Below are 17887 nucleotides of genomic sequence, written 5' to 3'. Positions count from 1 at the left end.
GATTAATTCCTGTTAGATTTTGAGGAGAATGTGAGTCTGATTGGAGTCCCGGCGTTGTGTATTTTTCCTACACGAGGGAGTGTATTCACCACCCAAATAAACAGCGAAAAACGAAAAAATACATTTAGATGATTGTAAGTATTTTGAGGAAAGGAATAAAAACCCAACCTTAAATTTGTAATTCAAACCACCTACAACCTGAAATTTCAATTACTTTGGTCGCTTAGTGGGGATTTTAGCCAACATAGCTATTCTTCCTTGAAATAAAGGTTGTTTTACAATATTTTGGCTCGATATATAGTTGCCGGCCTCCTGCTGTCATCCATTATAATAATAGACCACGGTCAACTCTACTTACACTGCAAAGGTGTGGGAGTTGTATTTTTCTTTAAAAGCTGAACTTTCATTATGGATAATTTCCTCCTTGCTTCATGAATCCAGCTATTACTAGAAAAGTGGATCCCTAGTCATCTTCATCTTTAATATATTTTTGCCGATCTATTTTCGACACTACTTAATTATAAGTATTAGACAGTATAAGAACAAATATTCCCGATCAGAGAAAGAGGTATCACTGAACAATTACATAGTTAATCCGCATATGCATATTCTCCTAATCTTGTAGTATTTTAAGTTTAGCAGGAAATGAAATCCTACTACAGGCTTATTTATATGGACGTTTTTATTGAAATGTTTGAAAATATAGTCAATTTTGTTTGTCATTGTGTCTTATGCGTCTAAAGAGACATTTGTCCAACTGGATAAAAGGATTATGAATTATTCAGGGTTTTAAAAATGCACTTATTGTTACGGTTGCTAGCGTAACGTAGAGGCTTTCTTTCTTATATTTTACACCAACTTTTCTGCAGAAAAAAATTCAAAAAGAGCTTTAGCCCTATTTTTAAAGTTCTTGCAAGATAAAAAAATAGGTGGTAGCACCTTTGGTGATAACAAAGATTGTATGGGTTCTGTTGCTTGGATACTCAATCGGGATTTGTCTAGTCTGTGTGACAATTTGTCTTGGTGTCCTTGGTAGGTGTATTTACACTGCTAGCTTTGTATTTATCAACTAAATTGAACTAATAAAATAAAATTGATTTTCTCGTTTTTTCCTATAAAGCAAAATCTCAATCGGGATTTGTCTAGTCTGTGTGATAATTTGTCCTGGTGTCCTTGGTAGGTGTATTTACACTGTAAGCGTGTATTTATCAACTAAATTGAACTAATAAAATAAAATTGATTTTCTCGTTTTTTCCTATAAAGCAAAATCTCAATCGGGATTTGTCTAGTCTGTGTGACAATTTGTCCTGGTGTCCTTGGTAGGTGTATTTACACTGTAAGCTTTGTATTTATCAACTAAATTGAACTAATATAATAAAATTGATTTTCTCGTTTTTTCTCTATAAAGCAAAATGGCCAACATGCTCATACTTCATGCATTGTTATTTATCGTTGTCTCATATCTACCGAGAGCAGCCTTCACCCAAGACACGTGCCCAGTGGTCAGATACAATGGCGGATTCAATGAGAGTGACCACGTGAAAGACCACGCCCTAAATGTGTGATCCTACAAAAACCTGTCCACCAATACCGTACAGGAGTGCTTCAGTGTCTGTATTAATGACTGTCGATGTGTGTCCTATCAACTATCTGGTAGACGATGTGAGCTGATTGACGAGGACAGACACACAGCTCCTGATCTTTTCATCCCATTGGTAGGATACAAGTACTACGAGCTAAAGCAAAAGTTTAAAAAGGTAAAATAAACAAAATATATATTAAATAAAACGTGATCGTGCACTAACTACTTTCAAAATTCTTTCAATACATTTCTAGAATTTTCAATTTTGTAAATAGAGTTTTTAATCTATCGTAGACCAACAGTGCTGTTTGTTCAAGTCAGTGTAATAATGGCTGTTGTCGTTATTCTAAACCTTGTCTTAACGGTGGAACCTGCATCGAGACGTGCCAAAACGTCACAAACAAGTTTCAGTGCAAATGTCCACAGGGTTTTGGTGGAAGAGTTTGCCAGATTCCTCCTTCATGTGCAGCGTACAGCCACATGTCTGTGCCAAACATCTATCAAATCTATAAAACCAATGGTAAAGCTTTGAAGGTGTATTGTGACATGACGTCGGAGCCGGGGATGGTGTGGACTTTGATCGAGTCATTTGCTCTTTCGGCAAAAGAAAAATTCCAAGCGGCACCCATGACAAAGGATTTTCCTTCAAACGAAGAAAACCCTCCCAACTGGTCTGACTATCGCTTGTCACACAATACAATGCAACACGTTAAACGTGACGCTACTCACTGGAGAGCCACTTGTAACTATGACACTGAGAGACTGGTCAAAACAGACTATATCCGGGGACATCTGAGTGAAATGGATATTCTGACGTACTTGGGGAGTCACACGTGTGCAAGAGTCGAGTACATTAACGTGCGTGGAATCAGCTGTCAGAACTGTACCACTCATTTCAGACAAACCTCTGCTCTGCATTCATTTGTTGATAGTGGATATGGATCTAAACTCGGTTGCCAATGGGATGGAAGACCTGGAGGAGTACACAATATTGTTGATGACTGGTGCGACAACTTTGGAAGATACAACCTTATAAACCCTGCTCATCGATGTTCATCTTCGTCTTCATCTACCACCCAGTGGTGGCTTGGTAAAGCTGTTTAAACGCGTGACTTTTTTTTTGAGGTTTAGCACCCAGACTTTCCACCTAAAAAAATCGTAAAACTTGCTTTAGTTAGTTTAGGATATGACTTGATATTGACTGATGTATCGCAAATGAATAAGCAGATTTAATTTAATATAGTAGATCGTCGACCGATATTTATAATAAAAATTCAATATAAGCACGTTTAACTTGGATATCTAACTTTGATTAGTTTGTAGTCTATATTTCGGGCACCCAAGCAGCATGAAATACTATGAGAGACTGATAATTGATATTTTTATTTGATTTAATGGTATTGTTGTCTTAGAAAATAAAATGTATCTAATCGAACATAAGTATATTTATTCTTGAAGTCTATAATGTTTTCAAAGTAAAAATAATACACTGCAACCGAATTAGATAAGAATCTCACCTTAACCAGCCGACTGTGAGAGTATATCTATAATCATATTTTATATGAGAGAGGTCAAGTGCGTAACCACGATTTTTCGAGAGTGGGGGGGGGGGGGGGGGGGGGGGGGGTAAAATAAGATACAAAACCGCATTTTGTTTCACTTAATTTTCAAAGTCACTCCCTCACTTCCTTTTCAATTAAGTATTATATTGCATTCCATATTCTAAACAACAAATGTTCCCTGGAATTAATTATATGCAGAATCTATATAATTTAATGAAAATATATAAATAATACTTATTTGATATTATATTAAGAGCAATCTCCATGGCCCTAATATGAACGATTAATAATGCTAGTAACAAGAAAAGTGAAATTTTTTTTCTATTTCAGTTTTTACCTCATTTGTTGCTCGCTTTGAATTGAAATCACCAGTGATAGCCCACTTAGCACACCAATGCCAAAGTATTCTTCTTCCCTCAAACTTAATCAAAGCTTTGAAGGAATTTCCCTATTTCATTGTGTCGTCACTGCTTGTTTATGTGGGGGATAGAATCGCCAAATCCAATAGAAAATTCAACAAAATTTGCTCCTAGCGAAACAGTTTAATCTAAAATGGCCTGGTTTTCACATATAATATGTGTTAATCTTCGAGGATTGATACGGGTTTTAGAACAATTTTCGTGGAATTTGCGTTGATTTGACCCCCTCCGACGACCATGATCCTTTGCGTTTAAACAATAGATTGTTTTGATGTGACGTCATAGTGATTTAGGGCAATTGATATGGAGCAGGAAGTTTTATCTTTGGACTAACAAATATGAAGCAGGTCTATTAGAAAGCTATGACGATTTCCTGAAGCTTGATCGGCCTGGCAAACACTGCTTGAAAAAGTTCAATGACGAAGATGAAGCTAAAGAAGCTTTAGAGAAGCAATTGCAAGAACTGGCTGCGAAGAACCAGGAAAATAGAAGTTCGCAAATAATACAAGAAGAGCATGATAATGTTCAAGAATCGCAAAACCCCGTAGACGATTTGACGATGACAGAAATTGCAGGAGAGAAGGAAGAAATTGTCAACGGCCATGATGACCGTTATGAAAAGCTCGAAGCAGAGATGAATGCTCAAAAGGAGATCAATGGGAAGTTCGAAAAAGAAATAACAAAAAACACCATAGAGGTGAGTGAACTTTCCTTAGAGCTAAACGATTTAGAGCAAAAAGCAAAGTCTTGGATTGGAGAAATTAAGATATTTTTGAATAATCTCGTAGAAGATTTTAAAACCGAATACGACAACAAAATCAAATCCCTTGAGAACCAATTAAGCGACTTCAACAAAAGAATGACCAAGTACGCCAAAAAACTGAATAAGAAGTTAGAAGAGGCCGACAGATCCTTATTGGAACTATCAGAGAAATTAAACTCGACTAGAGAACAAGATGATGATGATAGTGACGACGACGATAATGATGAATCGACAGATAAGTCGCAAATAATTTATTATCAAGTAGAGACTGAAAACAGATTTGACGCACTTCAAGAGAATGACAGTAATGATGTTCCACCTTCAAACACATCAATAAAGTCGAACGGTGCAGAACAAAACAATAGCAATGAAGTAAACAATGAAAGCCATAAGCATACTGATGAAGAACAAAGTAAACAAGATTCGCATCCACAACAAGATGAAAAAGGACCGATCCTTATCCTAAGTGATTCCATGCTTAGAGGAGTAAGGCAAGACAAGTTTGCGCCAAATAGATATGTTAATAAACAGTACATCGCAGGCGGTACAAGAGAGCTTCTGAGACATTTGAACAACATAGAAGATAACTCCAACTACGAGTTCATAATCATCCATACAGGAACAAATGACATTGGGAAACTGTACAATGAAAATGTAGTAGAAAATCTAAGTACAGCCATATCACAAGTACAAAGTTTATGGCCTTCAAGTAAAATTGGGCTCTCAAGTATCATATATACCCCACGGGATGAACAGAAAAACATTGAGATCTTTAACATAAATACAGAGCTATATAATCGATGCAGCTATTCAGATGATGTGATATATATTGACAACACTAGAGTCGCTTGCAATCGAGATGGGACACTGAATGCAGAAGTCTTCTATGACCATATACATCTTAACAACCAGATTGGAGTTAGAAAGCTCGTCAGCAACTTAAAATTTAATTTGGGGCTCAAGAAAAGAAACATTTCATATAGCCGCAGACGCAGGCAAGAGCAACAAAGCACTAGAGTTCACCTTCAAGATTCACAGCCTGAGGTATCGTCACCATGGGACATCACGAAACCTATAGATTTAATCCAGAAGCCAACCTCTGAAAAGAATGATGAATTGATAAAGAACTTTCTGCAGGTCATAGCACAGTTGGTGCAGGGTCAGGTTTAGTAAATTATTTACTTATTGATATATATATACTTTTTTTTTTCTATAGAATTTAAAACGTAGAATTTTTGCTTAAATTTGTTTCAAATGCCGGGGGCCTTAAGATTAGGACTCTGGAATTTGCATGGGCATTACAGCAAAAATCTTGGAAACAAATTGAAGCTAAAAGAGGTTAACAATATAATTAATAGTCATGATATTTTTGGCATTATAGAAACACACGCCAGCCTTGATTCTGACTTGAAATTAGAAGACTATAAATACTATACAAAATGTCGTGACAAAACAGGAAACCGCCATGCTGGAGGAATAGCACTATATATAAACAATAGAATCAGCAAGGGCGTTTCCTATATACCGACGTCTAACCAAAATGTTATTTGGTGTAGAATAAGTAAAGACTTTTTCCATCTAACAAATGACATATACGTAGGCACAATTTACCTAAGCCCAAATAATTATGCAAAAGAGAATGATGAAGATATATTGCAGGATATAGAACTAGATATAATTAATTTTTCAACTAAAGGTGAAGTCATTCTACAAGGCGACTTTAATGCACGAACTGGGGAAATCCAGGAATACATAAATGATGATGACAGTAAGTACCTTAATTTACCTGATGATTATCTCATTGACAATCAAATGAAAAGGTACTCTAAAGACAAAGAGAACGTCGATAAAAGGGGTAAATGTCTAATAGATATTTGCACGGCTTGCAATTTACGAATCTTTAATGGAAGGGTTGTTGGTGACTTGACGGGCAAAAAGACTTGTTTTCGATACAACGGAAATAGTCTAGTCGACTATGTAATCGGGAGTACAAATCTACTTGAAAAAGCTCGATTTTTGAAGGTTAATCCACTAATGCCAGATCTATCCGATCATTGTCATATTTCTTATGGAATAGAAATCCAACTTTACCCCAAAAACAGTGGAAACAAAGAAAGAGAAGAAAATAGGGAATTTTCGACAATTTCTAGCTTAAAGTGGCATACTGGAAATATCGATAAATTACAAAACATTTTAAGCACTACAGAAATGCAAGCAACGCTACGCGAATCAATAGAAAACGCAGATAATGTAGACTCAATGGTTAAGGCATTTACTGAAACCCTAACAAGCATAGGAACAGAAGCAGGTCTTTGTTCCCTAACTAAACAAACTAAAGCATTTAAAGAAAATACAGATTCACAAAAGTGGTTTGATTCAGAATGTGAAAACGAAAAGAAAAATCTTCGATCTCTTGGAAAACAAATTTGTAGGAATCCAAATAATGAACAACTTCGTAGGAATCTACATACCCATAAAAGGTCCTTTCGAAGCATGTGTAGACGTAAGAAAAACAAATATTTCAATTCAAAATTAATGAACCTTGACCTCAAAGATTCGAAATCCACCTGGAAGTCTTTGAAACAACTTTTTAATGTAGGCAAAGCAAAAAATGCAAACTCCTGTCGAGCAAACGAAAAGGACTTATTTAATCACTTCAAGACGCTTAATAGCTCCCAGACATCTGCAGTAAATACTACGGAGACCTTAGAACAGTCGCAAAGTCAAGGGGAATTAGATTTTTCCATTACAGATCAAGAAGTATATGAAGTTCTAAGTAACCTAAAGAAACATAAAGCTCCCGGCCCTGATAATATTCCAAATGAGCTATTGATAACGGGAAAGGAAGCACTAAAAGGACACCTAACGGTAATTTTCAATAAAATCCTAGACAACGGAAAGTTTCCCTCTTCATGGAATCTAGGATATATTGTTCCATTGCATAAAAAGGACGATCCAACGAAAGCTGAAAATTACCGTGGAATAACACTCCTTTCTGCAATTGGCAAAGTTTTTACGGCAATACTTAACAAACGGCTCTATGATTACCTAACTACGAATAATATAATTAAACAGGAACAGGGTGGGTTTAGAAAAAAGCACGGAACAACAGATAGTATTTTTATTCTGAAATCCGTAATCGATAAATATGTTAAAAGTAAGCCACGGAAGAAAAATAATTTCCTTTTTTCCTGCTTTGTAGATTTTCAAAAAGCGTTTGACTGCATCCCAAGGAAAAAATTAATGGCAAAACTTGAAAATGTTGGTATAAATGGAAATTTTCTAAGAGTGATACAATCGATGTACTCCACTGATCAATCAGCAATCAAAGTAAATGGACACATTTCTCCGACATTTTCCTGTTATATGGGTGTTAAACAAGGCTGTATGCTGAGCCCTACGTTATTTAATTTATATCTTCACGATCTGCCTGACTCATTAAATTCGTGTAACAACAATGATGTAATGTTGAATGGCAAACCGATTAGTACTCTTTTATATGCAGATGACCTGGTTCTGTTCTCTAAATCTGCTAAAGGGCTTCAGAAATATCTCGACAAGCTAGAGGCATTTTGTGAACAATCAGGCTTAACAGTTAATATAACAAAGACAAAAGTGATGGTTTTCAATAATACAGGGAAGACAATGAATAACTTCCAATTCTATTTGAACAAATCTAAACTAGAAAACGTTAAATCATATAAATATTTAGGATTAAATTTTACAACCTTTGGAAACTTTACGTTTGCAAAACAAGAATTAAAAAAAGCTGCATTAAAGGCACTATTTCAGATGAAAAAACAAATGGGTGAATTTTTCACATCCAATATCAAATTAACTATAAAACTGTTTGACTCGCTTGTTACACCAATACTTCTATACGCAAGTGAGATATGGGGTATCGAAACATTAAGCACCAAAAACCAAGAGCTCATGGAACTTGTTCATTTGAAATTTTGCAAAATGCTCCTCAAGGTGACAAAGAATGCTAGTAACCTTGCATGCAGAGCTGAGTTAGGAAGGTTTCCGCTAAAATGCAAAACATGCAGTAGAAGCTTTAAATTCTGGCATAAAATTATAAAGTCGGAACTACACCCAAAAAAACTTTCAGCCGAAGTCTACCAAGATATTAAAAATGAAACTAAAAAAGCCTTTTGGAGCATAAAAATTAAAACTACTTTAGAACAACTCGGATTGGGGATAATTTGGATGAAACAAAATGAACTTTCTCCAAGATGGTATGAATATGGAAAAATAATAACCCAAAGAATATATGACATTGAGAGGCAAATTTTATGGAGTAATCTCCACAATGATGAAAGGAAAGACGACAGACATAAAAATAAACTCAGAGTCTTTCGTCAGTTCAAAACGGATTATAACTTTGAAGAATATTTAAGTCAAGTCACCAATATTAAGCACAGAGTGGCGCTTACAAAATTAAGAATTAGTAACCATAAGCTTGAAGTAGAAACGGGGAGGTATAAGAGGCCTTATCTCATTTACGATGAAAGGATTTGCCCAGTGTGTAAGTCGGGAGTAGAAAACGAAAAACACTTTCTAGTTTGGTGTCCACTATATGACTCTCATAGAAACGACTTAAGAGAGTTCATAGAAAAAAACACCAGCATTAATTTCAACAATATGAGCGCTGACAGTCGTTTTATGTTCTTAATCAATTCAAAATCAGCGTCTCTACAAAGAGCCATATCAGCATACATTCATCAATGTATGCTGATACGTGAAAATGAATTAAGAAAATTACCTAATACATAGTATATATATATACCTATAATATATTTGGAATCAAACACTCATGTACTATTAGTATAAGGTGCCAAATAAAATTGTATTGTTATTGTTGTTGTATGGAGTTTTAGAAGACAAATCCCGGGCGGGGTTCAGCGATTCTACTCTGGAACAGGGTATATACAGGTTTTGACACGGGAAAACGTTTCAAATGTGCTGGGCACATTGGATACTTTGAATAGAGTAGAAGACTATTTGTGATTTAGTCATTGTAAGACAGAAGAAAGTCCGTGTATTGGGTTTGACTAAAATAGAATATTTTGTAATGCTGATAGAAGAGATACGTTTTTCGTCGAGGCAAAATTTTTTACGGTCAAATTGAACCAGCATAAACGAGTCTTGGTCGCAAACCCCAAAGCAAACCTCCGTCTCTCTGAGAACCAGTGTTATGGTGGCTCCATCGGCTCAAAAACACCACACAAAACAATGAACAGAGGATTCTCCATCTACACAAAAACTTTGGTCTGGAAAATTTACCTTCCCCCGAGTGAGAGAAAGGAAAGAAGACTCTTTCCTTTCTCTCTCTCGGGGGAAGGTAAAGGAGACTCTGCTCGCAGGGTAACCTCAGAATGGAAATATTGCGAAAAACGTATCTCTTTCCCTACGCTTCTTTGCAAATTTGCCCCCGAGACAATATGGCGTCGGAAACCGTGAAAGGATCTATAAATAAACTAATATAAAACTCGTGTGAGTACTCTTTTATGTAAATCATGACGCAGTAAATTCCTCGTCCACCCACTCATTGAAAGTTTCGGCATGAAAACCCCCTTTTTCATAAAAATATTCGACTAGAAATAGATACGTTTAGCTAACCAAAACAAAAATCATTACTTTAGTTAATGCAATAACATATAACTCGTGCGAGTACTATTTTAGATCAATGACGCAGTAGAAATTCCTGGCCCGCCCCCATTTAAGCTTTCTGCATGAAATACGTTTTTTTCATAAAAATATTCGACTAGAAATAAATATGTTTTGCTAATCAAACCAAATATCATTTTTCTAGCTAATAAAATAATATAAAACTCGTGCGAGTACTATTTCACATCAATGACGCAGTAGAAATTCCTGGCCTGTTCATTTACAATCTTTTGTTTACGTAACTAATTCGAGTTGTATCAAAAAATAAAAATCGCCTTTAAAGTTTCTAATTTAGCTCCAGTTTCTAATTATCTGCTTAGAATACTACCAAATTAAGCTTAAAGTAAGTTGGATTAAGGCACTCTTACCACGAAAACCACATATGTTCAACCTCTTTCAACTCCTCCGTGTCCCGATCTGACAGATCACGATGTCCATTTTCACCTCGTGTTTCACCAATGTCAATCATGATGAGGTCCACCAATGGCATCTTCGATATAGGTCTCATGTTCGTAACACTAAATTCTGATCATACCTAACTCACCAAAAACAAATGTACGGTGCCCATAGGCCCAGCATAAAAATCGCGCTCGCTCTGGGACAGGGTATATGAAATCATGCTCTCTCCTCTCTGGAACAGGGTATCTATTATCGCAATACCGGAACAGGGTATGGTTTTCAGCGATCTTGCTCTGGAACAGGGTGTGAATTTCAGCGATTTTACTCTGGAACAGGGTCAGGGTTCAGAGGGCTCAGCGGCACATCCCTACCCTAAACGGGCATTCCCCCCCCCCCCCCCCCCATCCCCCGGGACACAAATTTCCTTAACACATATCCTTTTTTTATGAATTTTCACAAATTTTTAGAATAGGACTTTTAATAGGCATATTTATTTCATATATTAGTTGTTTCATATAATGTAGAGTCCTATCTGACATTGGAAAATGCGCGACATAAATAAATTCGGATTCCGATCTTTAATGCTAGACGTGTTTCGGCAGTCCAGTTGCCATCATCAGTAGTAGATAATATAGATCACAAAGCTAACTAGTTATATAGCAAAAATATATATGAATATGTATATAGTGATTCAATCGGTATATGATGCGTAAAGAAAACAATGTCAAGCACTTAAACCTTTGTCTTTCTATTTGATTTCTCTCAAAACGACTCATTATATATCTAAAAATCATTGCTCAGTTTCTGCTCTCAAGATCATTTGGAAATGATTATGATTATCATAAATTTGTCTGACAACATAACCAATATATCGCATTGTTGTCGAAATATTACAAAGGCTAAATTTTGCTTCATAACAATGTTTACTATAGCAGAGATAAACAGCACGTAAAATGGCTGTGAAAACCTATTTCTTGGAAACTTTTATGAATCACTGCTAAGACATCATAGAGTGCTTACACTATGTCCATGAAATAAAATCTAAATATTTACTACCTAATAGTTTTTATTTAGTGACTATTAGTCACTATCACTCAACTGGAACGGCTTTAGTAACAATAACCGAGGGAAACCAAATACTCAAGACAATAGAAAGATAATACTTTTTTTAATAGAGGCATACTTTATTGTTTCGACATAAAAATCATTGCATTTCATTACAGGGGTTTTCACAAACCCGTGAAATATTTTACTCTTACACCGGTCTGATTCTTTTGCTTGCTTTCCCTAGTGTATTGTCACTAAAGCCGTTCCAGTTGAGTGATAGTGACCAATAGTCGCTAAATAAAAACTGTTAGATAGTAACTATTTAGATTTTATTTCATGGACATAGTGTAAGCACTCTAATGGGGCAGAAATAGAGTCTAATTGTTTAATTGCGTGTCTTGCAAAATGGTTGAATTACTCTATTTCTAGGCTGTTTGTTCAAATAGTAACACGAAAAAAATTATGAATTACACCATATACGAGGAAGGAAAAAGAATGCATTTCTACAATTCCGGAAAGACTAATGTAAGCCTACACTGTACGAAACGCACTGAATAATAAAAAGATTCCAAGTGACTAAAATAAACATTCGAAACCGAGTGTAGTAGCTCTCGATAGCTTACAAATTACGAATTCGTACCAGGATCATTTTGGCTAGAGAACGAGTTTGTTACGGTTTCTCTTAATTCAAACTTTCGATAGGGGTCCATTCAATATTAGCGATCTTAATACACCTAAGTCCAAAATGGCACAAGGCCGAGTGTGTTACATGAAAACCAGGCATCCAGGGCCAAATGCAAAGAAATAATATGGTGTCACTGCAAAGTATACACTTGTTTACTTGTTCTATCTTTCTTTCGTTCTTACATTAAAGAACGCGACAATTTTGCAGCATCAAATTATAAGAAAATACTGTAAATTTGTAAATTTGGCCCTGGATGTCTCGTTTTCAACCGGCCGTGCGCCATTTTGGATTTAGGTGTATATTCGAAGACGAGTAAGAGATCGAGCACGAGTTTTGAAATTGGTCCCGTGCGCGTTGTTAACACTGGATCGAAGTCGTTTTCCGATTTGATATTTTAAAGCTTCAATCTACCTACACGACCACGACCACAAAATGATAGAACCAATATTAAAAGTTAAAAAACTCGTTCTCATTCTTGTCGTCGGATCTCAAGGGATCTATTTATGGGTTTTAGGAGTAGGGGGCGCTATTTTTTTCTTTTTGTCCACAATACAAGACAGTTAAGCTGACTGCGTTACATTACACGTTCAAATTTAAATTATAAAAGCGGATAAGTCGATTGAAACGATTCCGTGAAAACAAATATAGACAACCTAGTATATAAGAATTGAGCCTTATGGACTGTGCGAATAGCACGCAAACCATTCTTAAGTTTCATTATTTATTTCTTCCTATTTCTTTCCTTTCTCGCTTCCCTTTCGTTCCTTCTCTGTTTCCTTTCTTCCTTCTCTCTTTCCTTCTTTATCTCCCTTTCCTTTTTCCTTCCTTCTTTTCTGCCTCAGTTCATTCATGGCTTTGGAACAGCAACTCCCAACCACCATTGTGTAGTAGAAGACGGCGATGCAGTACAACTATGAGCAGGGTTGGTAGCTCGATAATATCCAAAGTTGTCGCACCAATTTGAATCGGTGACCACTCCTCCAGGACGTCCATTCCAAGTACACCCTAGATTTAACCCTCTAGCACTGTCAATAAAGGGATGATGTGACCTTTTTTGGCCAAAGTGTACTGTGCATTCGGAGCACTTGATTCCACGCACCTTGATAAACTCGACTCTAGCACACTTGTGACCACCCAAGTACGTCAGAATATCCATTTCACTCAGACGTCCCCGGATGTAGTCTGTCTTGACCATCCCATTAGTATCAAAGTTGCAAGTGGCTTTCCAGTGAGTAGCGTCACGTCTGACGTGTTGCATTGTATTGCGTGACAGGCGATAGTCAGACCAGTTGGGAGGGTTTTCTTCGTTGGAAGGAAAATCCTTTGTCATGGGCGCCGCTTGGAATTTTTCTTTTGCCGAAAAAGCAAATGACTCGATCAAAGTCCACACCATCCCCTGCTCTGACGTCATGTCACAGTACACCTTCAAAACTTTACCATTGGTTGTTTGAATTGGATAGATATTTGGCACAGACATGTGGCTGTACGCTGTACATGAAGGAGGAATCTGACAAACTCTTCCACCAAAACCCTGTGGACATTTGCACTGAAACTTGTGTGTGACGTTTTGGCACGTCTCGATGCAGGTTCCACCGTTAAGGCAAGGTTTAGAATAACGACAACAGCCATTATTACACTGACTTGAACAACCAACACTGTTGGACTGCGATAGATTAAAAACTCTATTTACAAAATTGAAAATTCTAGAAGCGTATTGAAAGAGTTTTAAAAGTAGTTAGTGCACGATTACGTTTTATTTAATTTATATTTTGTTTATGTTACCTTTTTAAATTGTTGCTTTAGCTCGTAGTACTTGTATCCTACCAATGGGATGAAAAGATCAGGAGCTGTGTGTCTGTCCTCGTCAATCAGCTCACATCGTCTACCAGATAGTTGATAGGACACACATCGACAGTCATTGATACAGACACTGAAGCACTCATGTATGGTATTGGTGGTCAGGTTTTTGTAGGATCGTCCATTAAGGGCGTGGTCCTTCACATGGTCACTCTCAATGAATTTGCCATTGTATCTCAACACTGGGCACGTGTCTTGGCCCGAAAGAGCCTGCATGTTTCGAATAGATGTGGTCAATAATACAAAGACTATCATGACGGTCATGGTCAACTTTGAACCTATAATCAAGGTACTGATCAATGCTATCACTGAATGGTTTGTATACTGTGTTTCTGAAAGGAAATAATGGATTATTCATTTAGCCGGATAAAATATGGAAGTGTTTATTGGTTAAAAAAGTTAAGTGCGTTCTTAAATAAATTAAAATATATTAGTCCCGATGAAAACCACTCTGATAGTTGGGAAATTAAAAGATGGTGTAAAGGTACTCGCTTTCTTCAATCTCATCTATGGGGTCTCGGTTTCAGTTCCGGATGGACTCGCCTTCATCACGTATTCGAGTAGAATTTTTTTTTTTTTTTTTCTTAGAGCAGAAGGGTTTTTTCTGACGCAAATTCAAACCCGGAATGGCTAATTAAAGATTTGTTACCGTCGACTCTCGATGTTCGAGGTAACAAAAGTAGCTATTTCCCCACGGGACCACATATTGAATTAAATGTTCTAGAACATGTTTAGATTTTGCACTTTAACTGTCAGATGTTTATATTTCTGTAAGAATGTAAACTACAGTGTATTGACGATTGATAGACAGACTTGTTAGCTTTTTTATATAAGGTCTATAAGCAGTAACATTCCACTGGACACAACGCTTTAAAAACTTTCACTTGTTCCAGCTGTGAACATCTTATTCCTTACAAAGCCGCTTATAATTTGTTTATTCATCTTGAGTCTTAATATGTACTAACGCGTTATCATCTTAATTCACTTGTTTTTACGCGGCTGGCGTAGGTATTGTGAGCTTTCTTACTTTTTAAAAGACATCATGCTACGAAATTCCCGCCAGAACAAAGAAAATAATCATGTGTCACTAGAAAAACTTTAGTCATGTAAGCAGGTGGCTTTTACTTCCTTCAAATGCGAAATTACAAGAACTTGTGACCGGCAAACGAGAATTTCTATGATAACTTAGACCTGTTACCTCATTTGTATGAAATGCAAGAATAAAGGCGGGGAAAGACTACAAACCGATCCGAGTCTTCATTAAAGAAATAATAAGCTTCGATTCAACTTTCTTTAAGATTTCAAATTCAATTCATACGAAAATGTTCAAGATATTCGATTAATAATAAATAGTTCAAATTTATATGTTTGTATTGGAATTTTCATCGATATCTATTTAATAAACAGACTGACATTACATGGGCGCTTTGACTGAGATACATATTATATCTTCGAGTGTTGAATATATCTCTCACTCGTTCGCTGTGCTCGCTCAACACTCGAAGATAAAATTCGTATCTCCGCGCGCCCATGTAATATCCTCAGTGTGTTGGCATTAGTAAAGGTTACTTCACAGACTCCGCGGTTAATAATACTTCCCATCCGAATATCAGGGAAAAACTTTAACCAATAATTATTAGATCCTTAAGGATTATTCCAGTAAAGTTTCAGCTGAATTAAAATTCGGACGATTTTCGTTTTTTTCCTCCTTTAAAAAATAAACTCGAAGTTAAAAAGAGAAACCTGAAAATGTCCGCATTAAAACGCTGTAAAATATTTGTTACTTCCTATTACAATTAACCATTCCCCAAGAGCTACATACTTCATAAACTAGTCTTGTTAGTAACCCTAAAGATGCATGAGATACACCAGTTTCTCCTTAGTGCAGAAATAGATATTGATACTAGTTTTATTAAGAGCGTAAGTCATGGTCGTACTCGACGATCAAATACATCTAGTGATGTAAAATACTTAGAAATGCCCTTATGCAAATCAGCTACTTTTCAGGCCTCTTTCTTTAATCGTAGTATTAAATTATGGAATTTGATTTGGAAATCAATACAAGCAACTGACTTTCTAAGTATAAAGACCTTTAAGGCCGCTATCATTAAAGTGTATAAAGACGAACTGTTCAATATTTTTGACGCCAATAATATTTGTACTTGGGGCCTGGCCCGTAATTGTGGTTGCCATTGGCAACAGTAGCTTATTGTATGTTTAGAATTTTTTTTTTTTTTTTTTTCCCCTTTTTCATTTTTTCTTAAGGATAACTTTTAGGTTTTATCTGGAGGGTGCCTTGCATGGGACTTAATGTCCCGTTTGTACCTTTCTTTTTGGCCTCCTTCTCATTTTTTTTTTAATTTTTTTATTTCTTTCCTTGCGATTTTTATAACAATTTAGATGTCTGTTGTTAAGTAGTTAATATGATGTAGACCAATAAAGATGATAAAATAAAATAAATCAAAATCAAAATAAATCAAAATGAATCATATACACCTATTTCAAAATACGTTGTCGGTCCGAGATCTAAAATGGATGATCTGAAACTAAACAGAATTTTTGTACTTTTAAGGTCATGCATCATATTCCAATATAAAAGTAAACTACGTTGTTTGACTTTTAATACATAACATTTTGCTGCGTCAGGTGTTACTCGGTCTCTGATTTCAGATTTCAGATCTCCGACAGACAACGTTTTTAAAAATAGGTGTATATAAAAACTCATTTGATAGGAATTTATGTATCTGCTCCAAATTTCGGGAATGCTAACAAACCAATGAGTGACGATTAACGAAGTAGTTTCTTTAAAAAAATCTATCAGTTTTCTCTGTAATCACAGAGTGGGACAATCACGAAAATTTACAAAATTTTAGAATTTTCTCGTTTTGTTTTTGATTCTAGATGAAAAATATCTAATAAAACTTGGTCAAGATTTACTTAAGCCTTACCTGCTAAATCATAGATGTTGGTTAAACGTGTTGGAAACCCCCTTTTATCTAAACCTTATCTTCTAGCTAGCTGCTTGTAACACGAAATATGAAGTCTTAAAATTTCATTTGTACTTCGTAATTGTTTGCATGGCAAAATAGTTTTTTTAACTGCCCACAGCAGGAGGAGCGCTGAATATGTATTATACTCAGCTGCCTCTCTCGCCTGTGTAGCGCTGCATTGGGAGAGGGATGCCCATGGCTGGCCTCTGCTATCCCCTGTCCATAAAAGTTCTGTCTCTACCATCCCTTGGGGATCCCCAAGACATCCCCCGTCTATCCCCTTTTCCCTACCGCATCATAAAGCCCTATCTACTATCTATGTGTCTCTCCCATGCCCTTTGTCCCCTGGGGATCCCCTAGACAACCCCTGTCTATCCCCTTGTCTCCACCAAGTGACGGCCAAGGGATTTCTGAAGGGATCCCCAGGGAACTTCGGGATGAGAAAGACACCTGTATTCTAATGGAAAAAACACGGACAAGAGGGTAGACAGGAAATGTCTTGGAGATTCCCAAGGGATGGTAGAGACAGTCCTGATGCATGACAACTAACGGCGCATACACATATAATTTTATCTGCAGCGGTTGATGTTGTACTGGATTATTATGACGAATAGTTTCATTATTATAACTCAGTTATACGATGCATGAAAATATATACGTTGATCTTCGTGTTTTGTAAACGGCGCATACACATATCAATCATTTCATTAGTGACGAACATTTAATCGTTATAAAGTTTTTCTTAGTTATCTTTTTAGTAATGACGAACATTTAATCGTTATAGGCTTTTCGTAACTAGTGCGATACCTGTGATTTCGCGACACGATCGACATGTTCCGGTGGCCGACCTTTTGGGGGGCTCTGAAATGTAACACACTTTTTCTGTTGGTATTCCTGTATAGCGAAATGAAGT

The 17887-nt window shown here is 36.3% G+C and overlaps 2 protein-coding genes across 2 annotated transcripts; one reads left to right on the top strand and one right to left on the bottom strand.

The window, feature by feature from the left end:
- Positions 1–1565: 1565 nt before the first annotated feature.
- On the top strand, positions 1566–2968 carry LOC116299735 (uncharacterized; the record flags this gene model as incomplete). The annotated part of the gene is made up of 2 exons (XM_089030160.1): positions 1566–1757; positions 1877–2968. Coding segments are annotated over 2 exons (1002 nt in total), but the record flags the coding sequence as incomplete, so codon positions are not given.
- A 10006-nt stretch (positions 2969–12974) lies between these two features.
- Positions 12975–14308, bottom strand: LOC116299737 (uncharacterized). The gene is made up of 2 exons (XM_031708454.2): positions 13910–14308; positions 12975–13790 (listed from the first exon to the last, which is right to left on the bottom strand). The coding sequence occupies exons 1-2, from the start codon at positions 14246–14248 to the stop codon at positions 12975–12977; spliced, it is 1155 nt and encodes a 384-aa protein (XP_031564314.2). The 5' UTR covers positions 14249–14308.
- Positions 14309–17887: the final 3579 nt, after the last annotated feature.

This window comes from Actinia tenebrosa, unplaced genomic scaffold (assembly GCF_029948245.1).
Source record: "Actinia tenebrosa isolate PJP-AT-01 unplaced genomic scaffold, QUT_ActTen_1.0 PGA_scaffold15__27_contigs__length_11533743, whole genome shotgun sequence".
In the NCBI taxonomy this organism is placed as follows: Eukaryota; Metazoa; Cnidaria; class Anthozoa; order Actiniaria; family Actiniidae; genus Actinia; species Actinia tenebrosa.
This window is presented reverse-complemented; position numbering and strand designations above follow the sequence as displayed.

Coding starts and splice junctions, on each gene's coding strand:
- LOC116299737 (XM_031708454.2), bottom strand. CDS start 14,248: ATGACCGTCATGATAGTCTTTGTATTATTGACCACATCTATTCGAAAC. Junction 13,791..13,909: donor TAAAGCAACAATTTAAAAAG/GTAACATAAACA, acceptor AATCTATCGCAG/TCCAACAGTGTTGGTTGTTC.